We start from the raw sequence: 23757 nt of genomic DNA, 5'->3' as shown, positions 1-23757 counted from the left end.
TGTTTGTGTTTGGAAAGGGGCAGGCTCAGGGCCACATTTAATTTGGTTTGGAAAAATTAAGAAGTTTGATGTTTCCTGCATCTAAGATGGATGGGGCCAGTGTCTTGGCTGCTGGATCTTGGAGGTTGGTCTGGGCTTGCTAAGAACTTTTGTGTAGCCATGTGTCTGCGTAACAGACTCACTACAACTCCGGTGGGTTTGGAGACAAGGCGGGGTTTGGAGACATTGTGTGCAGATGACTGGTACGGAGGTTCCTTAGAAAACAAAAATAGAGCTACCATATGATCCTGCAATCCCACTCCTGGGCATATAGCCAGAGGAAAACATGGTCCAAAAGGATACATGCACCCCAGTGTTCATTGCAGCACTGTTTACAATAGCCAAGACATGGGAGCAATCTAAGTGCCCATCAACAGAGGAATGGATAAAGAAGATGTGGTACACATATACAGTGGAATATTACTCAGCCATAAAAAGAATGAAATAATGCCATTTGCAGCAACATGGATGGACCTAGAGATTATCGTACTAAATGAAGTAAATCATACAAAGATAAATATCATATGATAGCGCTTATATGCAGAATCTAAGAAAATGATACAAATGAACTTATTTACAAAACAGAAACAGACTCATAGACTTAGAGAATGAATTTATGGTTACCGGGATGGGGGAAGGATTGGGGGGAGGGATAGATTAGGAGTTTGGGATTGACATGTACACACTGCTATATTTAAAACGGATAACCAACAAGGACCTACTGTAGAGCACAGGGAACTCTGCTCAATATTCCGTAGTAACCTAAATGGGAAAAGAATTTGAAAAAAGAATAGATACACGTATATGTATAACTGAACTCCTTTGCTGTACACCTGAAACTAACACAACATTGTTAATCACTTATACTCCAATCTAAAATAAAAAGTTAAATTCAAAAGTTATAAAAGATAAACAGTGAAAAATTAAAAAAAAAAAGAAAGGGAGGGGCCTGGAAGGTGAGTGTGACGATCGCGTTTCATACTCTGAATGACTAAACGCAGCAGCCGTGACCATCACAGCACAGAAACTTACCCCAGTAAGACAGAATCGAGCTCTGCATACCTGAACCACTTCCTGGAGAAGGAGCACGGCGCTGTCATGAGTGAGCATTTGGTCATCCTTCCTGCCCAAGCCTGGGCCTGACTCCCGAGACCTGGGCCAATGCTGTGGGCAGGGAGTGGCCAGCTGGGCTTACAATGATGAGAATGGTGAGCTACCAGGAAGTGAGGGCGTTTTGGGGGGAAAACGAGCCACCTGGGGGAGGAGGCCTGGAACCTTGGCTCGACGGCTCAGCTGAGATGCTGGGGCTATATGGCAGCTCTCGGAGGCCGAGAAATCATGTTGCTGAGGAAATGCCTGGGGCTCCCGGGGCTCACGCTCCAGTGTCTTTGGCTGGGTGACCTATCTGTGGGTGCCTTTCAGGGACCTGGTTGTTCTAGCTCCTTTTAAAAACCTTCCAGGTGGGGGTTGAAGTTTGGGATTTGAGATCACTGGGTACTGGCAGAGGTTTTTGGTCTTGGAAATGGAGAGACTGAATACACAAATGGACAACAGCCAGAAAATATATAAAAGCACAACTCCGACCCACAATCTGCAGCCGCTTGCCCGGGAAGCCAGCCTGTTGTCTGTAAGTTAGGCTTGTCAAAAGTCAGAGTACTGCTCTAGCGGCCGGCCCGGGAAGCCAGACTCTAACCCCTGCAACGATTGGTCCCAAATGGCCAGGACTTGATTCATAACTGACAACTGTTCGAATTTTTTTGTTTTTTTTAAGTTTAAAAAAATTTTTTTTAATTAATTAATTTATTTATTTTTGGCTGCGTTCGGTCTTCGTTGCTGTGCGTGGGCTTTCTCTAGTTGCGGCCAGCGGGGGCTACTCTTCGTTGTGGTGCACGGGCTTCTCATTGCGGTGGCTTCTGTTGTTGCAGAGCACGGGCTCTAGGCACGCGGGCTTCAGTAGTTGTGGCTCACATTGTGGCTCAGTTGCTCCGCGGCATGTGGGATCTTCCCGGACCAGAGCTCGAACCCGTGTGCCCAGCATTGGCAGGTGGATTCTTTTTTTTTTTTTTTAAAGAAGATGTTGAGGGTAGGAGTTTATTAATTAATTTATTTATTTTTGCTGTGTTGGGTCTTCGTTTCTGTGCGAGGGCTTTCTCTAGTTGTGGCGAGCGGGGGCCACTCTTCATCGCGGGGTGCTGGCCTCTCACTATCGCGGCCTCTCTTGTTGCGGAGCACAGGCTCCAGACGCGCAGGCTCAGTAGTTGTGGCTCACGGGCCTAGTTGCTCTGCGGCATATGGGATCTTCCCAGACCAGGACTCGAACCCATGTCCCCTGCATTAGCAGGCGGGTTCTTAACCACTGCACCACCAGGGAAGTCCCAAGTGCCCTAGTTTTTGTCCCTACTTCCAACTTAGGACCAACCAGAGAAAGCCAAACACGTATCCCTGACCAATCACATAGGATGCCCGGCTTCTCGTGAGCTGGCAACAGCCTCCAATCAGAGCACCCCTGGAGCCTTCCCTTTTTTCCATTATAGAGCTTTCCCACCCCTCCGCCTGCCTTTGTGTCTCTGCCGAAACCAAGTGACGGTGGATAACTCCCTCGCTATTGCCAGTTCTGAGTAAAGAGCTGTGACTGGTTCTCATCTGAGTGGTCTTTGTTTATGGAAACAAAAGCTTGGATCTGACCCATGGTGAAACCTATCACAACGTGGGCAGGGCCAGCTCAGAGGGCTCCTGACTCAGAGCCCCTCCCGGTTCCTGGAGTTGGAGCGAGATTGGGGTGGGGGGTGACACAAGGCTTGGGCAACAGTTTCAGTGGGTCCTTACTGGGCCCCGAGGGCAGGGAGACAGGAGGAGCTTTCACAAGAGTGGAGGTCCTGACTGCTGCTTTAGGCGCCTGGGAACTTCAGAGATCTGGGAGCCCCTGAAGGCCCGCTGCTGGGTCAAGGGGTCCCCAGAACCCAGCACAGGCCTTCATGGCTGCCTGCAGTGGGGTGGCCCCCGGTATGTGCAGAAGGTCCGGGACTGTAGGAGGAGAGCCAGGCCCACGAGCAGGTGAGAAGACCAGCCAGGTGTGGACGGGGTTACAGGTGTTAAGTTTTTTGTTTTGTTTTTTTTTTGCGGTACGCGGGCCTCTCACTGCTGTGGCCTCTCCCGTTGCGGAGCACAGGCTCCGGATGCGCAGGCTCAGCGGCCATGGCTCACGGGCCCAGCCGCTCCGTGGCATGTGGGATCCTCCCGGACCGGGGCACGAACCCGCGTCCCCTGCATCAGCAGGCGGACTCTCAACCACTGTGCCACCAGGGAAGCCCTCAGGTGTTAAGTTTTAACTTAAAAAATTATTTGACATAATTTTACATTTAGAGAAAAGTTGCAAAAATAGTAAAAAGAATTCCCACAACATTCACCTAGTTTGCCAAATGTTAACATTTTAGTGTTTATTTTGTTCTTCTCCACTGCCTCCCCTACCCTGTGTGTGTGTGTGTGTGTGTGTGTGTGTGTGTGTGTGTGTGTGTGTGTGTGTTTATTTTTTCCTGAACCATTTAAGAGTAAGTTGTAGGCGTATCTTTTTATTCCTAAATACCTTAGGGTGTATCTCCTGAAAGCAAGGAATGCTTTTATATAACTGCAGCACAGTGATCAAAATCAGGTCCTTTGCACGATATCCTTATCCAATTACAGACCTTGTACCAATTCTCCCGTTTGTCCCAACGATGCCCATTAGAGCCGAAGGTCATTCGTAGCATCTGGGTGTCCTCTCTCTTCAGCCTCCTTCGTCGGGACCAGGTCACTGTCTTTTTTGTGTTTCACAATGTTGACCCTTTAGAAGAGCGTGGGTGAGGCACTCTGTGGAAGGTCCCTGCTCTCTGTCCGGTGTTTGCTTGTGGTTGGATTCAGGTTTGCACCTTTGCTGGGAAACCTGGGGTCAGGCCGACCTCCTCTCATGCCTCAGGTAACTGACTTTGAAACCACGTGGACGTCTGGGACTCCATGTGTGGTTCTGAGATGCAGCTGTGCCCCAGGGGCTATGAGAATTCCAGTCAGGAGATCATCTGGCCTTCTGGTAAAAAGCCCCTACCCCAGGGAAGGCTTCCTGCCATCTCCGCGGCAATCAACAACCAACAGAATGTCGGGATGGATTTTCCTGGCCGATAGCAGTGACCTACTGACGTGTGTGATGTGATCGAGTCCCACGCCCTCCTTGCTGAGATGAAAGGCCCATGTTGTAGAGCACGTTCTCCACGCCTGCGTGAACAGGACGTCAGGACTCTCCACAGGGACGATGCCCCACTCATCCTGAGTCCAGCCCAGGTCACAGGGCGGTTCCAGCCTCCTGATGCCGGCCTGGCTTTGGCTCGAATGGATACTCTGTGCCAGCTGTGGTCTGGAGCACACGGGCACTCTCTTGAGCCTACCTAATAGGATGTACGAACGTCCTTTGTCCTTGCTGGCTAATAAACGAGATTAGTTCAACAACGCCTGTGTATGTATGAGGCAAAAGTTGGTCTTAGACTTGCTTTCATTGTAACCTGGTGGCCGGCTGTGGTGGGAGCTGCCGGTGTCACTGGCGACCTGGGAGTCGTCCCTGGCTGACGTCACCTTCTAGGAAGTTCCTTCAGTCCTGCCACAGAACGGCCTTCATATACATCAGCTCCTTTCCCATGTCTCCTTTCACGGGAACCGGGGTGTGCAGTGGAGCGGATGGCAGGTCATCAGGGTCAGGGATCTGTGGGGAGGGACTGCTTCTTCAGGGCCCCGTCCCCCAAGGCCGGGCCAGGCACCAGGGTCACTCTGGCAGGTGTGGGAGGTTATCTGTGGCAGGGCCAGTGGGGCTCGTTGCACCAGCTCTGACTTACCCCATCCCTCACCCTGCACCCCGTCTTCCGCAGAGGCACTGCCTTCTAAGCACCTGGCCCCGTTTCCTGGCCTCTGGCCTCTTTTTCCCCGCAGATGCCTGTGCATGGCCAGGAGGCAGGGCCTGCAGGTCCCGGCCTGACCTGGGAGAGGGTTCTGGAAGGAACCAGGTCAGAGGCAAGGCTGACTCGACACTGAGCCAGGCGCCCAGGGCTCTCTAAATTCCCTCCGACGGCAGGAGGTAGGTCCCGGCCCCTGGGGTGGGGCTGTGCACGTCTGTGAGGCCAGGAGCCCTGGCAGCCAAGGCTGGGAGCGGGCAGGCCACTCCTCGACCCCCAGACACACACAGCGTTGTTTCCGGGGGGATTTCACCTCCCACCAGCTGTCTGTCTAGGTGCCTTGAGCCCCTGCACTTCAGGCTGGTTTCTCGTGCCCAGGGCGTTAATGAGTTGGGCTTAGTTTTGCTGAAGTCGCCAGCCTTTCCTGGTGGTTTGCTTGTGCTCGGCACTTTGCTGCATGCTGGTTTAGTCCTACAGCAACCCTGGATTTGTACTGTTATTGCCTGATGTGCAGAGGAGGAAACAGGTCCAGAGAGATTAGGAGTTGTGCCCAGGCCACCAATGAGCAGAGAATCGTGGCCACCTTCGTCTCAGCTCCTTGAACTCTTAGTAAGTGTGCGTCAGACTCGGTGGGACTAGTGACTGTTACTGCTCCGGGGTTCCCCATCTTTGAGCAGCCTCACTTGATCTCTAAGGGCTGTTGAAGATCAGGGTGCAGACTCTACCCCCGGGGCAGGGCGGGGGCCGAGCTTCTGTCTGGCACCCAGCGCTGTGCTGTGCTGAGCCTGGGACCCGGCGTCGACCCTGGAGGGCGACCAGGCGACCAGGCGTGGGGGAGTGGGTTTGGAGAGAGCCTCTCACCTACCCGTCCTTGGAAGGCATTTTGCCTTTGGCCTCGTTCCACCTTGGCAAGAGTAACAAAGCAGGTCGCTTCTTGATGGAACGTGATAGGCTCAGCCATCAGTGTGAAATACGGGTTAGCAAAAGAAGATGGTAAACAGACACGTCCCATTTCTTCAGGGACGTGACATTCTGGAGTGAAGGGTTCTGTTGCTACATGCTGGGAACTTAGAGGATGGTTTCAGTCTTGTTGGAGATGTTTGCCATCTTTCTTGGTGTTATTTTAATCTTCTGCAGATGTGGGTGGCCATCGGACCCGCGTTGCCGATCCCCTCCCGGTGCAGTGCTCAGCTACCTCCTCCAGCCCCAGTCCCTCCTGGCGCTGAACTGGCAGCTGCCCTTCCAGCCTCCCTGGGCGGTGGGGATGGGATCCTGGGCTCCGGAACCACAGGGCCCAAGGTGGAGGCTCAGCTCCAACGTGAGCTACTACTCTCGGGTGGTTCAGAGCAACAGCACTGAGTGGTGTCACAATTCTGGTGGCTGGAAGTCGCAGGTCAAGGTGTCCACAGGCTCAGGCTCCCTCTGGCGACTCCAGGGGAGCCTCCGTCTTTGCCTCTCCTGGCTTCTGGTGTCACCAGCCATCCTTGGCATCCTCAGCTTGTAGGTGTGTCACTGAACTCACACAGCTGTCTCCTACTGGTGTGTCTTCACATTGTCATCCCTCTTGTGTGTCCATCTCTGTGTCCAAATTTCTCCTTTTTATAAGGACGCCAATCATATTGGATTAGGGCCCACCCTAAGGACCTCGTTTTAACTTGGTTGCCTTGGTAAAGATGCAGTTTTCGGCTCAGGTCACATTCTGAGGTGTTGGCGGAGGGAGCTGGGACTCCAACATGTCTTTCTGGAAAAAGAGAATTCGACCCCTAACCTGCGCTCTTTTGACAAGTTACTTGACATCTGCATACCTCAGTTTCTTTATCTGCAGAACAGGGCGGCTAATACGTCATAATACTTAGCTCATAGGACTGTTGGGATGATTAAGTAAGTGAATGTGTAAATAAAGTGCTTGGAATGGAGTCAGGAGCTTAGTAGGTGCTCTGGGAGAGAGAGTGGGTCTGATCATGACCCCTCTTCACACTCGCAGAGATGCAGGTGGTGTAGACGCTTACCAAGGGTGTGGTAAGTTGGATTAGGAACCGAAGTAGGTCTGGACCCAGAGATGGCTCCGGGGGAGGCCGGCGGGGAGACCAGCATCACCCTGTGTGGCTGATTGCACCCGGAGAGCACAGAGCCTGGTCTGGAAAATGACTTCCTCCTTCTGCTTTTTCAAAGAATTGTCTAAGCTGGCGAGGCTTGGATACTCATCGGGGAGCAGGGGAGGGCTTTAGCCCTTAGTCTTTAACCGGGTGAAATCCCACCACCAGGGCTTCCTCATCTACAAAGGGAGGGGGTGCCCTGGGGGACCCCAAGCGTCTTCCCACTCCAACAACCTGTGGGTCCATGGATACCCAAGAACAAGGGCAAAACCCACGGTGTTCTGACCAAACAAGCCCCAATGCATAGTTTGCTCGGTTCTACTAGAATTTGGCCCAAGCTGGCCCCAAAGCTTGGGCGGCTCCTCGGGCCTTGTTAGAATGGTCCAGCTGCCTCCTGTCTTTCAGGCTCTGGAGGAGACAGAACTTGGGACTGTGGAGCCCCTGGGGTTCTAAGATTCCCAGAGGATGAATAGCGGATTGATTGAATCCTACAGAACCCGGCGGATTCCTCTCCCCCCTCACCCGGGGCTGTCATAAAGTCCGGAGGTGGAATTCCTCTGCACCCCTTCCTGGGCTGACTCCTCTGGGTATAGGCCCAGGAGGGTAGGTCAGGGGGGCATGTCTGCCCGTGTGTGACTCTAACATTGTCTTCTTAGTCACTGGGAGAGTGGTCAGGACGCCTGTGGGTCATCATCCTCTTGAGCCGTTGGTGGGGTGAGGGGTGCTTCCTTGGAGTATTTGGGAAGGGGGTCTTGCTTCTCCATTCAGACGCTGCAAAGAAAGACATGAACCCGTGATTCAGGTAGGAGACCATTTACTGCCCTGTTTGATTCTCAGTCATTGTTTTGAGAAAGACACGAGCTTGAAGTTGTGGGAGAAGGCATGTATTTAACGCCGTGGCAAGTCTGTCAAGTACACTCCGGAAGTGGACCCAGGCCAACAGAGAGTTCTGAATAGAGAAATAATTACGACTTGTTATCAATGCATCATCACTTTATGGTACGGGACTAGTTTTCCTAAGTTAGTAACATGTATTTGCTGTAATTTTGTTTGTTTTTTACTTAGCAAGCCTTTTGGATACAGATGGGATCAGAACAAACTTCACCCTGGTCCTGTTTCAGTTGCCAGCACTATTGACGCCCCTACTTTTACTGCCTTAATGTAGCCGGATCAAGCCCGAGACATCGCAGGGTGAGGTGCCGCAGACTCTGTGGGCGGGGACTGAATCCAGCAAGAATTGACCTTTGACTCTACCTCGTGGAGGGAATTCCCCTGTGCGGAGGCCCTTAGCATCGGTTACTGGTTCCTCAGCATCTCGCTTGTTGTAAATTGACACTCCTTTGTTTACTCCTTCATTTTTGTCATTTTCCTCCACTAGAATGTGAGTTCTTGGGGCAGGTTTTCAAAAATATATTAGAGACATGAATATGAATGAATGGGCTGCCGACCCAGACCTTGGTCTTTTCTGAGCTTGGTTGCTGTGAACTGAAGTCAGCTTCCCCTGGTTGACCTGAGTAGATGCTGGCCATGAGATCTGGAAGCTCAGTTGTCTGCGAGGCCCCTTTGATGAAGTCTGGCAACCCCAGGCCTCACCTGTGTCTTCCTTAGGGCCTGTCCTCTGTGAGTGAGCCTTGGAATTTTCTTACTTGTTTGTGTTTTCTCCCTGCGGCAGCCAAAGACAGGGCCCTGGAGGAGGTGAGCGGCCCGAGGCCTCAGGCAGCGGCTCTCAGTGCTGGCAGGCGGCCCAGAGACCACAGGGGAACTTGAGAGTGTCGCCTGAGCCAGCCCCATGGCTCCCACCTGCACTCCCCAGGTCTCATTGGTGAGAGAGTGGCCTGGCGTGGGTCAGACGCCTCTCGTGGGCACTCAGAGGTGAGAACCACTGGAATAGCCCTTCCCACATTTTGTCCACATCAGAATCATCTGGGGGTGGGGGGCTCATCAGACCCGAGTTGTTTGCTTCCTCCTCTAGTTTCTGACTCAGTGCTCTGAGGTGGGAGCTTAGCATCTCTGTTTCTTCTTTGGGGGGGCAGATGTGCCACGTGGCTTGCGGGATCTTAGTTCCCCGACCAGGGATCGAACCCGTGCCCCCTGCGCTGGAAGCTCGGAGTCCTAACCACTGGACCGCCAGGGAAGTCCCAGAATCTGCATTTCTAACGAGCTGCCAGGAAGCGCTGCTTTTGTCTGGGCCGCACTTTGAGAACTGCTGCCCCAGGGCTCCGTCACAGCCACCCTGATTCTCGCTGACCCAGGGCTTTCTGCTTCCTGCCCCTGCTGCCCCGCCTCCCCCCTTTCTCCAGCTGGGGGGCTCTTGCTTTGCCTTCTTTACTGGTCTGCCCTTTGCTGAGCTCTGGGTTCGCCCCGACAGGATGTAGAAAAAGTTGTTTTTATCCACTTTTGTCAAGCCAAAGGAGATGGGAATGCTTCTAAAGGCGTTCTAAGTGGGGGGGAAATGGACTCCCCAGATGGGGAACTGTACGCATGGAAGTGGACGCAGTTGAGGGAGGCTGGGGTGTGGGCTCCGGGCTGGTTGGTTTGCGTTTGAGAGGCACTTACAGGTGAGTCGTTTGGTATCTCTAGGAACGGGCTAGTCCTTGGAGGGGTCAGCGAGGCCCCAGACGTCAAAGCTAGAACACAGACGTGCTTAATAAAAGACTTGGTTAATCCAGGGCGGTTTGCGGAGTAAAGGGGAGGTCTTGGCTCTGAACTTCAGATCCGTTTTAAAGTGTCTGTCCTAAGAGCACTGTCCAGTCCATAAACTATGGATTGGTGTGTCACTGCCCCTTGTCCTCCAGATTCAGCCGGTCTCTCCCATGCCACGTTAGGGGCGACCGTCCCCTTCCTTTTCCTCTCCGGTGGGAGGGGTCCCTTGCTCACGGTTCATGAACTGAGGCCAGCTACAGCCGTGTGAGGTCACTGATCCCACACAGGCTCCCTGGGGCAAGTGTAATAGCTCCGGGAGCGCTGGGTGAGGTGGGGTGACCGGGAACCGCACGGAATGGTACCTCCTGTGAAAGCTGGAGTGCCAGACCCTGACGGGACATTGAGGAACCCGCATCCTCTTTGTGATTCGCTTCACCCGAGGTCCTCAGCCCAGCAGCCAAATGCTGTGGAGCCTGCCCTTGACTTCCTGCCCTGGGGGCCTGGAATGTTCTGAAGATGACACATCAGAGTTGGCTCAGCCTGAAGTCTGCATGCCTGTCGGGAGGGTTGGCAGGTCCCCGTGCCCAGGTGCGGTTTTTTACATGACATGACACACGGATGAGAAGGCCGTGGGTGCATCTGGGGCCTGGCGGGGTGATTCAGGAACCATCACTGCTTCCCAGAAGCATGGCGCTTGGGTGTCAGCTGAGCAAATGTTCTGTGTGTCACTGAGATTATTAGAAAGCAGAGAACCATCCCATGACTTAGTGGAAGCTGGGGGCAGGGGCTCTATAGAAGCTGGAGGGGTATCAGGGCCGGAGGAGGTGGGAGGTGTGGGGAGGGCGGCCAGATCTGGAAACTTTGCTTCCCGTCTGGATAGACGGGAAGCCGCGGGGACTGTTGGCAGGCACGTCTTCCTGGCCACCCTCGGTGATGGGACACGCGGCTGGTTCTCTGCAGCAGTGATATCAGCATGAATAATCCTTGCGTTGCTTCTCATAGAAATCAAATCTCTAGGACGAGGAAATGTTGCTGTTTTTCGTTCTAAAGGAATGGAATGTCTCTACACCCCTCCCACCCATGGACAGCATGGTCCCATCTCCACGCGTGGCCTGGCAGTGCCCTGGGAGGGCGGCTTCTAGGTTTGTTCTTCTGGACGGGCCACGTCCCCAGCGCCGGCCCCATGTCCCCGGCCCAGAGGTGGAGGGTAAGGCAGAGGGAAGCAGGGGCACAGAGAGGGACAGTGGACCTCGAATCAGAGCAGCCTCTGGAGTCTCCGGAGCCCATGGCAGAGGGAGGGCTTGGTTTGTGGATGCAGGATGCAACGGTGTGTGTGTGGGGGTGGGGGGAATGGGGAGCTCTGCGGCCTTCGGGGGGGCTGGGTGCCCTGGGGACGGGGTGTAGGCACGACACGGGCCCAGCGTCCAGCTGGCCTCTGTCCACGCCCCGGGCCCCGTGGGCAGGATGGGGGAGAGTGGGCAGTGGCCGTTAGAGTTCTCATCCCTTCGGGTGTCTCTCACTGGAACCAAGGTTAGGAGGAGGAAAGCCAAGGAGGAGCTGGAAATAACTGAATACTAAACAAAGTCTCTCCTGCAGCTCTGGAATGCTCTGTGCACGCTCTCTACGCCACGCCGTCTAGACAGCCTTGACCTTGAGGTGTGGCGGGCACTGCGCTCTTCCGATCCACACTTGTGCAGACCCCTTCCCCACACTCTGTAGCATTGTCAGGCACAGACTCTGAGAACGGGAAAGGAATCTTCGAGCTCGTCAAGGCTGAATATAACAGTCCCCTAAGCACACCAGACTCCCCCCTGGAACCTGTGGTTTGGGTACCTTATACGGCAAAAGGGGTTTTACAGGCGTGATTAAGTTGTGGATTTTCAGGTGGGAAGACTATCCTGGATTATTCGGGTGGGCCCCACATAGAGTCACGAGAGTCCTCCTAGGAGGGAGGCAAGAAGGTCAAAGAAAAAAGGCCACGTGCTGATGGAAGCCCGGGGGAAAAAAGGGCAATGTGCTGGGGGCCGCAGTCAGGGAATTGAGGACAAACTCTAGGACATGGAAAAGGTAAGAGAAGGATTGTCCCCTGGAGCCTTCAGAAGGACCTCAGCACTGCCAACACCTTGACTGTAGCCCCTTGAGACCATGTCAGACCTCTGACCTCCAGAACTGTAAGAGGATCAGGTGGTATTGTTTTAAGCCATTGTTGGTGGTAATTTGTTACAGCAGCAAAAGGAAACTAATACAGAACTCATTGACCTCAGCCCTCTCTTTTTACAGCTGAGGAGACTGAAGCCCATTTGTTGTAGATACTTTCCTTTTTAGTTTGCTAATTTGTAAGTCGTTTATGAGAAGGGAATGATTTTTCTCCTGCCTCCGTGAATAAGACCAAGTATTTTTCTGTAATTGTTCTGTTGACGAGAGCAGGCCTTAGAATTTTCAGTTTTATGGGGTCTGATTGCTGTATTGATTCTGTAGGTTCAATGACTATATTTTCTCGAATGAAAATGAAAGAACTCTGATCTGATAAGTGTGAGTGGGCTTATGGGGATAATGAGACAGAGGCTATTCCATAAAACCAGGGACAAATAGCCCACGCTGTAATACATGGCGTAGCGGCCAACCCACGCCGTCCTGGCCGCCAGCTCCCGTCTCACCTCCCACACCCTCTGCCTCCACAGCACAAGGAAGGAAAGGGGGTGGAAATCTTGACACAGGGTTTTCAGAGGATGCTGCTGCTGATTTCTGAACCAGAACAGACTTTGAAAAGTCCTCCTGAGTCTAAAAAACGAAGACTCATTGCTTCAACCCTTGCGATAGACATCCTGGGCGACCTTCGCCTCAAACCTCAGAGGATTTCGAGATACTACGGAACATTCTGTGCTTTGTTTATTTCCCATCAGTTGGTGGAGAAATTGAACCAATGCACTGGTGACAGTGGGAACAGGTCAGTGTAGGCCCTGGAGGGGAAGGAGGGTACAGAAAATGTAGCCCTGGAGATATTGCAGGATCGGTTCCAGGCCACCACAATAATGCGAATATCGCAATAAAGTGAGTCACGTGGAGTTTTTGGTTTCCCATGTATATAAAAGTAATGTTTACACTCTAACCTATCAAGCATGCAATAGCATTATGTGTAAAAAAGTACATACCTTAGTTAAAAAATACTTTATTGCTAAAAAATGCTAACCATCACCTGAGCCTTCAGTGTGTCATAACCTTTTTGCAATCATGTCAAAGGTCACAGATCATCATCACAAATACAGTAATAATGAAAATGTTTGAAGTATTTGGAGAATTACCAAAATGTGAAACAGACACGAAGTAAGCAAACGCTAATGGAAAAATGATGCCAATAGGCTTGCAAAGAGCTCGGTTGCCACAAACCTTCAATGTGTAATAAATGCAGAATCTGCAAATTGCAATAAAGCGAAGCCCAGTAAACCGAGGTCAGCCTGCACTGCTGCAGGCCGGGGGACTCGTTCTTGGGTGGCTGTGAGTCTGAGGCGTTAGTTATTGAAAGGACGATTCAAAGATTCGAACAATTCTCGTGGCTTGAGGATCAAGGTTTCCCACAGAAAAAGCTGAGGTTATGTAAATTCCTCTTCATGGATCACAAGATCAGCAGTTACCCTTCAGCAGGGCCAAAGGCACATTGCACGATTTCACTTCCTTTCTTTGGCTCTATTAATGTGGGCTGTCCTATGCTATTTAGTGACTAGGATCTCAACCAAGGCAGGTCAGCTGGATTAATGTGTTTGGCGGACTACAGAGACCGTGTGGAGAGGACTCAGTTATTGACATGCCCTTCATCCTGGGATGACGATGGTATTTGGTGAGATTTACCTGCTCGGGTGAATTCACACCCTTGAAACTTCCTTGGCTTGACCCCAGATGTATAGCTCACTCTTCAGTCTTACCATGTCAAAATTATGGAACAGAAACAAATATTCCCCCTTCAACTGGTCCTTGGAAAAAGAATAAACACAGATACAAGGTAACATTTACTCTTTGCCCAATAAACTCCTTTTGGGGGTATTTCCAGCTTCCATAAGAACCCCCTCATGAAGTTATACACACACTCAGTTAATCCAGTGAACTCACCTGTGGTCCCCCTATGTGCCTGGACCTCAGTTTCATCTCCTTGAAACTGGAGAATGGATTTGACCATCTCTAGGTTTCCATCTTGCTTCAGCATTGTTGTTCTCAGATATTATTTATCCACCTGAGTTGTGACCCTTGAAAGTTACCTTCCTTGTTAGCAAAAGGATAAAACTAATGCCGGCGGGCCCTTCTGACTGTGAGCCATTCGCTCTGGGTATGAAATTCCGAAGATTTCTCTAAAAGAGTTTCTGTATCTGCCTTTTCACCTGTAAGAGCCTCCGTATCTGAATAAATCAGACAGAAGATGTCATTAAGGTTAGTAACAGGGATTTTTAAGGACATTTGGAAAAGTCCTTCCTCTCCATCCAACAGCAGGGGTCCAGGCTCACCCCCTGGGGCTCCGTCCTCTCTAGCTCCACGGGGAGCTCCCTGAGGGGGAGAGGCACATTCATTATCACCTTTGGGGCTGCTGTTTGGTTAGGAGACACTGGTTTTGTACAGACATGAATTTCCATCTCTAAACTATTCAGTTAGCCAAATCCCACACACTATAATAAATACTTAGAGAATCACCCCTTTCCTTTGCTAACAACTAAACACCACGTAAGACTGGCAGTGGGGGTCTCCTAACCCTAGAAGGACTTCATGGGGGGGGGGGAACGGCACCTACCTCGCTGGTTAAAGCCCCAGAGTCCTCCTTTTTCTTTAATGGGGCCGTGGTTGGGCAAAATACACATCACTTCAAAACCACCTCACAGCTGGAAGTATGTAACTTTTAGCGAGTCACAAAAAATAGGGAAACTTACACAGGGTTTCTCTGGTCACTTCCCCATCTGAGTGATCACGCAGCCGGCGCTACAGCTGAGACGGCGCTCCCAGCGAGGAGGGGAAAGGTGTGTTCACAGCCACCCGGTTGGAGGAGTGACACAAGCCCGATTGGGAAATCCCTGGACGTATAAATTCCTGCCAGACCGCTGAGCTCCCACTGAAGGTGAAAGGCCTGGCAGCCATCCCAGGAGACAGCACCAGGCGAACGATGCAGAGCTGCAGGTAAGAGGGGACAAGGGCAGGGAGGGCGGTTGACCTGGGAGTCGGGACACCTGGGCTCCATCACTTCTGGAGGGCACCTCAGGAGGCTTTCCTGATGGCTCCAGACCCCCGGCGCCTCCTCCATGTGACTTTCCTCATCTCTGTGACCTTCTTCACCTGTGTGAAGGTGACCTTGACCTTTGGGGGCTTCAGATTCTCTGTCAAAAAAGGGGCTGGATTGGAGGATTTCTAGGGACCTTCTCTGATTGGACGTGACCGGCACAACTGCTGTGGAATCAGTGAGAGGAAAGGAATCGCTGAGAGGGTCTGTGTCCAGCTCAGGGGAGGCTGTGCCTCTGAGACTTCCACTGAGTTTAGAAGCTTTCCTCTTTGGAAGGATCGTGGGATGCTTTCTAAACACTTCCAATGCCTGAGCTCCCCGTGCTGGCTGGTCACCAACCCTCACAGCCGTCTTGGAGGAGCAGCAGGCAGAGTGTGGCTAAGTGTGAGTCCCAGAGGCTAAAGCGTCCGGGTTCCAGTCCAGCTGTGCCTGTTACTGGCTGTGTGATGTCACGCACCTGTTCCTATAGTAACTGTCTTTTAAAAATCCTGTTCTCCAGTGAAAAAGTATCACTGAATAGAGATGGTCCACCAGTAATCAACCACCAGGAAGTGTTAAGCTTATCTTTATCCCTTGCTTCATTCCTGTGAAGTAATAATAAAACTGGGTGCGATTCTTTAAAGAAATCATTTTTACCCTCGATTATAATTAAGTAACCCACGCAGTTTATCTTCACCCTCCCGGCGCCCTGGTCTCCCCATCTGTAAACCGTGATGCTGATGGCGAGGCTCACAGGTGGAGGGAAGGGCGTGTGAATCCGAATCACACGGAGCTTTAGCACAATGCTGGGCTCACGGGGCTGCTACCTAAATGGTCCAGCGGTTAAGACTGCGCTTCCAACGCAGGGGGTGTGGGTTCGATCCCTGGTCGGGGAACTAAGATCCCACATGCCGCACAGCACGACCGAGGAAAAAAAAGCTTGCTCTCTGTATTAGATGCCCTCCCTCTCGATTCCCACTCCCCTTTGGAGGCCGTGCCTCTTCCTGGCGCCCAGCTCCCTCGGGAGCCCCTGGTCCCATTCTGCCCTCATGCCGTGTGATGCTATTCGGGGCTTGTCATCCTTCTGAATTTCCTCTCCTGTAAACGGAGGCAGTTGAGTGACTTGACCTTCTGAGTCCCTCCGGCAGCTCGATGTCAGCGGTGGGATGCTGGGGCATCCCTCCCGGCAGCCCATCCTGCACCCCCACCCCCACCCCGCTCACCCTTCCGTGAGCTCCCCCTCCCCAAGAGAGCGGGGGTCCCTCTTCACCAGCTTGAAAAGGGGGGCTCCTCCTACATGCACGGTAGAAGGGGCACTTCCCCTCAAACCTCATTACAGTTTGCCCATATTTTAATTGTCTGCTCCACTTTCTAGCCTGTGTGGTTATCGTAACAGGCAAGAAAGGGAGCTTGGTCGGGGTCGTGGGACTGTGAGGATGGTCCCCGCACCATTTGTTGCCAGCCGGCCCGGGACGCCGCCCCACCTTTCCACACCTGCCACAGCCCTTCCCCTCAATATCCCCACTCCTACCGCACCCTCAAAGCCCAATTGTTTGACAATCGACACCTGAGTGATCAGGATGCACAGACCCTAGGATAGCAGTCTAGTGACAGCACAGCTGGAGCAGTGCGAGTGTATAGTGTCGGGTGGTCTTTTTATGTCACCATCACCTGCTCTCTATATGGGGACACTTGATCGTGACGGTCTCCAATCAGTGGTTCTCAGACTTCAGCCTGCGTCAGCATCACCTGAAGGATTTATTAAAATGGATGGCTGAGCCCACTCGGAATTTTGGATTCAGTAGATGTAGGGCAGGAGGGGCTGAAGACTTGCCCTTCTAATGAGTTCCCAGGTGATGCTGAGGCTACCGGTCTGGGAGAAACACTCCCTTAGGAGATGAGAGGAGGTTTCATGTCCAGAAGCAAATCAGCAGGAATAAGTGAGTACCTCAGAGTCTGAAACTAGACCTCAGCTTCCCACCAATTTTGCTCTCTACCCATGAAGGACTGCTGCTTAAAGAAGGAAGGGAGAAGGCAGCAAAAAGATGAAAGGGACGTGGAAGCGTCTGTGACCAGCTGATGAGCCAGACCCGGTGGGGTCACAGGAAAAATAGTGATGGGGGTGATGTTGGTCTTCCAGAATCTTAGAGTCCCTGCTCCAGTGTTCTTAACCTGGTTGAGCATTAAAATCACCTGGAAAGTTTTAAAAACAATCTCCGTACCTGGGACCAATTACATCAGGAACTTGGGGGTTTGGGGCCCAGGCAGCAGTCGTTTTTAAAGCTTCCCGGGCAATTCTGATGTGCAGCTAAGGCTGGGATCCACTGCTCTATTCTACCTCTTATACTCCTCGCTCTTCCACTTCTATAAACTATTTAGGGTCTTCTTTCTCCCTGCAGAGCCTGTGTTCTAAACCTGTCACGTATCTGATGATTCTCGTTAGATAAATGGGCATTTGATCAGTAGCGTGAGAGTCTGTGTGAAACTCCATCTGAACGTTTCTGGAGCGTACGTTAGTTAAGAACCTCTGTTGCATTTTGAGCACAAATAATTCCCTAAACACACGAGGTAAGTTGTTGTGGCACTTGATTGTGGGCCAAAGGAGGCCAGTTTAAAACCAGGATATTATCTTGCTATGTGACTTGGACATAGAAGTTCGTTTCTGGACGTTAGTTTCATTCATCTGATGAAATGGATGGATTAGAGAGCAGGGGTTCTTTGCTATTTTAAAGAATTTCTGGGAAGTATTCCACTCAAATTTTATTTATTTATTTATTATATTTATTTTTGGCTGTGTTGGGTCTTCGTTTCTGTGCGAGGGCTTTCTCTAGTTGCGACGAGCGGGGGCCGCTCTTCATCGCGGGGCGTGGGCCTCTCACTATCATGGCCTCTCTTGTTTTGGAGCACAGGCTCCAGACGCACAGGCTCAGTAGTTGTGGCTCACGGGCCCAGCCGCTCTGCAGCATGTGGGATCTTCCCGGACCGGGGCACAAACCCGTGTCCCCTGCATTGGCAGGTGGACTCTCAACCACTGCGCCACCAGGGAAGCCCTCAAATTTTTCATGAAATGTCAAGAGGAAATTTAAGAATGCTTGGACTTAACTGGGGATTGCTAACCTGAGTGTATTCAGGGGCCAGGCAGTAAGTCAAATCCGTGAGGCTGTGAGTGACAGGGCCTATGACCCCTGGAATGAGTTTGTCCCTTGGAAAAGACATTCAGTGAAAAATAACACCACCACCCACGCTGAAAAAATGCATATCCACAAGTTGAACAGGGCTGTGACCCCCAGTTTGTGATTCCCAGATTAGCTTTGACTATTTGTGACAATCTGATCACATCACCCCTAAGTTAAAGGGATGAGGGCCAAGTCCTGGCCCCATCACTTCTATTTGTATTTCCTTGGAGGAGTTATTTAACTTCTGTGAGCTCAGTGTCTTTATCTCTAAAACAAAAATAATAATATCTAGTTTGTAAAGTATTGGGAAAATTAAAAGAAATCATACATGTCAAGACTTTGCCCAGTGCCTGGCACATGGTGGATGTTCAATAAGAGTTAGTTATCATCACCATCATCACCATCACCACCGTCACCATCATCACCATCACCATCACCATCACCATCACCATCACCACCACCATCATCACCATCATCACCATCATCACCATCATCATCATCACCATCATCACCATCACCATCACCATCACCATCACCATCATCACCATCACCATCATCATCACCATCACCATCACCACCACCATCATCACCATCATCACCATCATCACCATCCTCACCATCATCATCATCAGATTTCCCTACTTAGACGTCCCGTATGTCACATCCACTTCCTTCTCTCCTTTCCAAGGAGGCCTTTGCTCTTCCCCTTTCTTGGGGCCATAGTGGCTGAAGACTCAGAGGCAACGAGCAGGGAAATACACTGGAAGGTAATTAGCATGTTAGCCTCATCACATACATTATGCACTGTCGCATCCTCGAGAAAGAAGATCCTGTGCAAAATTTCAACTGTTCTTCATGATTCAGGGACATCATTACGGACATCAACTGTTTTGTGCCGGAACACCTGGATACCCTCAGTAGGACACAGAGAGGTGGAGGGGACCGTTTGTGTCTGCTCTTAAAGGCCTCTGATTGCTGTGCTCTTTGGTTCTTGCATCTGTCTCAGTAGTTTTTCTTCTCTGTTATTGGGTAATTGGCTGCCACGTCTTTGTGGGTGTGTTTTCCCAGATCAGCTCTCTCCCTCTTTCTGATTTGCTGCCTCTTCTCTGCTTCTGATAGAACATTCTGGTCACCTATCACTGCATAACAAACTGCCCCGGAATTGAGTGGCTTACGACAAACATTTTATTGTAACTCACATACTCCACAGGTCGTGAATTTGAGAGGGGCTTAGCTAGGCAGTTCTTTTGCTCCATGTGTTTCACTTGAGATCAATCAGTGGTGCTCAGCTGGTGAGTGGACTCGTCTGGGGAGCCTAAGATGCTTCACTCTGGGGAGCCTAAGATGCTTCACTCATATGGCTGGGGCTGGGCTGGGACGGTCGGCCTGACCCCCTACATGTAGCCTCCCTCCCAGCAGGTCTCAGGGCAGTTGGACAATTCACACGGTGACTGGCGTCTCCCAGAGCCAGCGTCCCAAGGAAGCCAGGTGGAAGCTGCGTGGCCTTTTCTGACTTAGCTTCAGTGTTCGCTCAGCACCATTCTGTTGGTTAGACTTAAGTCACAGTTGGCCCACATTCAAGGGACCCCTTGACAAGTTGGACTCCACCTTTTAAAAAAAATATTTATTTATTTATTTTGGCTGCGTCAGGTCTTACTTGTGGCACGTGGGATCTTTCATTGCGGTGCACAGGCTCTTCCTTGCAGCGCACGGGCTTCTCTCTAGTTGTGGCATGCGGGTTCAGTACTTGCAGTGCGTGGGCTCTCTAGCTGTGGCACGTGGGCGCCAGAGCGCGCGGACTTAGTTGCCCCACGGTATGCGGGATCCAGTTCCCTGACCAGGGATTGAACCCGTGTCCCCTGCATTGGAAGGCAGATTCTTAACTACTGCACCACCAGGGAAGTCCCTGGACTCCACTTTTGATGGCAGAGTAGCCTGGTCACATAACAGAAAACAGTAGGGAGATATTGTTGTGGCCATCTTTACAAAATACGATCTGCCCCTCTGAGAAGCAGTAGTCACATTCATACGAATAAGGAGACAGGTTCTGAAAGAGAGCTTCACCTTTCTTCTGTGAGTCAGATAGACATGACTTGGTGCCAGGATCAAATGGACTATCTTTCAGCCGTTCAGGATTTTTTTGTCCTGGTTTCTTTTATCTGTGTTATATTTTAGACGGTCATGTTTTCTGGATAACTGATCATTTCAATATCTGCGACATTTATTACTCTCAGATTACAAGGGTTGAAAGCAACATTCATTTCAAAGGGTGTGCATCTGCTCATAACCAGTCTCCTGTCCTGTGCCAGCACGGGGCGTCCAGATACTAGTTAACATTCCCCGGTGAGCAGCCCCACAGAGCTGAAACTCCAGTACCCAGGACAACTCAGGAGTCTTGAGTCCTGGTTTGGCCAGTTGCTAGCTATGGGACCTTAAGCTGGTGAGTTGATCCAATTCAGTGCTTATCTGACTGAGCCCCTGACTTGGTGCTTTAGAAATTAAAGGTGAGCCCAGGAATGAAGCCTAAACTCAAGGTCAGACTGACCTTGACCCTAGGATTTTACACCTGGGAGGGACCTGGGAGTTTCTGGCAGCCCAAAGCTTTATTTTGGAGATGAAGAAACTGTGACCCAGGTTGGGTAAGTGGCTCAGTGGTTTGCCTACGATCACATAGCAATAGCTAATGGTCAAGTGAGGACAGGAATCCAGCTTCAATCTCCCGTTCTGTGTGTGCTTAAAAACTCTTGTGCTAAGATGTCTGAATGAAAGCATTAGCATCCCATAATAGGCCTCGAATGTGTGTGTGTTTATGACTGTGTGTTTGCAATTTAAGCACACTTCTATAATATGGGCGTATGCACACAGGCTCGTTGATTCCTTTAGGTGAAGTTGCACGCCTCTCTAGAATAGCACCTGGTGAGCTATTAGCTGTGCTGTTGACTAGGACACCAGAACGTTCTCTGGCTGTGTGACGGACCTTTAGCTGTAGTGAGGCAGAATGCAGACTGTGGAAGCTCTGACTTCTCACTCAGGTCTGCCAGATGTGTGCGCCTGAGCAAGTTACTTGCCTCCCCAAGATTCTGGGTCTACTTCTGGAAGATGCTGAAGAGAGCGACCTGTTGTCGAGGGCTTTCTCCGCGTCAGCACTGTGCTGACCTCTCTATATAGCAGATGCCCTCCTGTGATGCACGTCACGCTGCAGCCACTTTACAGACTAGCAGACCGAGCCTCACGGAGGCACTGAACCCCCCGCCTAGCCCAGAAGGAAGGGAGGATTGACACTCGCTCTGCCAGACTCTGAGGGCCATGTTGTTCCCACGGCGCTCTCCTGTGTAGACTCCCTAACCCTCAGGACTCTTGGAAGATGCAGAAGGACTTCTTCTGAGCTGCCCCCAGGGGGGAATCTGGCCAGTGAGTGGAACTTAGGGGGAGGAGAAGCTGCATCCTAAAATGACAGAAGTTTCTGATCATGAGTGGTTTCCAAGACTAAAAGTGTCCATCTTACAAGGGGCAAGCGTGGCCGTCTATGGAGGATGCTGGTTTGGGTGGGCTGCTAAACTTGATGGCTCCTGGAGTCCCCTCTAGGTCCAGGTACTGATGCTCCTGCAGAGCTGAGGACCAGTACCGAGAATGTGGACTGCGTAAACTCAGGCTTGCATCCTACTTCATGATTCCATTAGCTCTGCGACCTTGGGTGACCTACTGAATGTGTCTGAGTTGGTTTCCGTTGCTTCATGTTTATAATGGGGTTGACACGCTCTACCAGACCCACAGCGTTTGCCCTCTGGAGTTGTTCAGAGCAGTGAATCCCTGTCACACAAACATCAGGCTGGGAGAATTTGAAGCTTGGTGGATTCGTACCGTGGCTGCCGAGGGTCTCACGCATCGAGCTTCCCTGTCTGTCCTGTTGGGGAAGGACGGCGACTGTTCTGAGCTAGAGGAGTGGTCTTGTTGGGGGTTGGCCTGCGGGAGGGGCTGATGCAGGAGGAAGGTGACGGAAGGGTCTTTGCTTGATGGTCCAGCCCGCCGGGGGCTCTGAATGACTTGGGCTCGCTGGGAATGCAAGGTGTGACTGGAGGATCTGACGGAGACGGAGCGTGAGCTGGGCTGATTTGCTGAATCTCTTGGTTAAGGGTTCCTGGGGCAGAAGCTGGTCAAGTTCAAAAGGTTTGACAGCGAAAGGGTGATTTTATTTATTTTTTATTTTATTTTTATTTAAAAAAATTATTATTGACGTAGAGTTGATTTACAATGTTGATTTAGTTTCAGGTGTACAGCAAAGTGAATCAGTTATACATATACATGTATCCCCTCTTTTTTAGATTTTGTTCCCTGAGAGGTCATTACAGAGTACTGAGCAGAGCTCCCTGCGCTGTACAGCAGGTCCTTATTAGTTATCTATTTTGTATATAGTAGTGTGTGTCAATCCCAATCTCCCAATTTATCCCTCCCGTCTCCTGATAACCATAAGTTTGTTTTCTACATCTGTGACTCTATTTCTGTTTTATAGCTAAGTTCATTGGGAAAGGGTGATTTTTTTTTTTAACATCCTTATTGGAGTATAATTGCTTTACAGTGGTGTGTTAGTTTCTGCTGTATAACAAAGTGAATCAGTTATACATATACATATATCCCCATATCTCTTCCCTCTTGCGTCTCCCTCCCACCCTCCCTATCCCACCCCTCTAGGTGGTCACCAAGCACCGAGCTGACCTCCCTGTGCTATGCGGCTGCTTCCCACTAGCTACCTATTTTACATTTGGTAGTGTATATATGTCCATGCCACTTTCTCACCTCATCCCAACTTCCCCTTCCCCCTCCCTGTGTCCTCAAGTCCATTCTCTACGTCTGCGTCTTTATTCCTGTCCTGCCCCTAGGTTCTTCAGAACCTTTTTTTTTTTTTTTTAGATTCCATATATATGTGTTAGCATATGGTATTTGTTTTTCTCTTTCTGACTTACTTTACTCTGTATGACAGTCTCTAGGTCCATCCACCTCACCACAAATAACTCAGTTTCATTCCTTTTTATGGCTGAGTAATATTCCATTGTATATATGTGCCACACCTTCTTTACCCATTCATCTATCGATGGACACTTAGGTTGCTTCCATGTCCTGGCTGTTGTAAATAGAGCTGCAATGTACATTGTGGTACATGACACTTTTTGAATTATGGTTTTCTCAGGGTATACGCCCAGTAGTGGAATTGCTGGGTCACAAGATAATTCTATTTTTAGTTTTTTAAGGAACCTCCATGCTGTTCTCCATAGTGGCTGTATCAATTCACATTCCCACCAACAGTGCAAAAGGGTTCCCTTTTCTCCACACCCTCTCCAGCATTTGTTGTCTGTAGATTTGGAAAGGGTGATTTTAAAGAGAAAGATACTTGTTGGCAGAAAGTAAAATAGAAAGAGAGTGCATAGCCCTTGGTGGACCCAAGTCTGAACCTTACCAGGTTCTCCCCGGTCAGACATTCAGCCCAAGTGGCCCAGTGCCTGGTTCTGCTAAAGATGGATCTTCCTGTGCCATGGGTTCCAGTAAGCGACTCTGTTCCCACCCCCCCACCAACCCCCCCACCCCCGGCCCCATCAGGGTCAAGGACATGCAGGTGCTATCGTTATGACACAGCCATGCAGACCAGAAACAGTCCCACCGTG

General features: G+C 50.9%; 1 protein-coding gene across 6 annotated transcripts in view; it reads left to right on the top strand.

Moving 5' to 3' along the window:
* Positions 1-788: 788 nt before the first annotated feature.
* The window catches only part of IL1R2 (interleukin 1 receptor type 2), a 46296-nt gene continuing 23327 nt past the window's right edge, over positions 789-23757 (top strand). Inside the window, exons 1-5 of one of the 6 annotated variants that reach the window (XM_033401725.2) lie at positions 789-1247; positions 8114-8239; positions 8721-8920; positions 9082-10279; positions 10742-14845. Coding sequence is in view for 1 of the 6 variants with exons in the window: in XM_004277817.4 (XP_004277865.2) it covers positions 14832-14845 (14 nt within the window). In the remaining 5 variants the exon portion in view is untranslated. The other 5 variants (XM_049696083.1, XM_049696081.1, XM_004277817.4 and 2 more) reach the window with 5 other exon arrangements.

This window comes from Orcinus orca, chromosome 13 (assembly GCF_937001465.1).
Source record: "Orcinus orca chromosome 13, mOrcOrc1.1, whole genome shotgun sequence".
Taxonomy (NCBI): domain Eukaryota; kingdom Metazoa; phylum Chordata; class Mammalia; order Artiodactyla; family Delphinidae; genus Orcinus; species Orcinus orca.
This window is presented reverse-complemented; position numbering and strand designations above follow the sequence as displayed.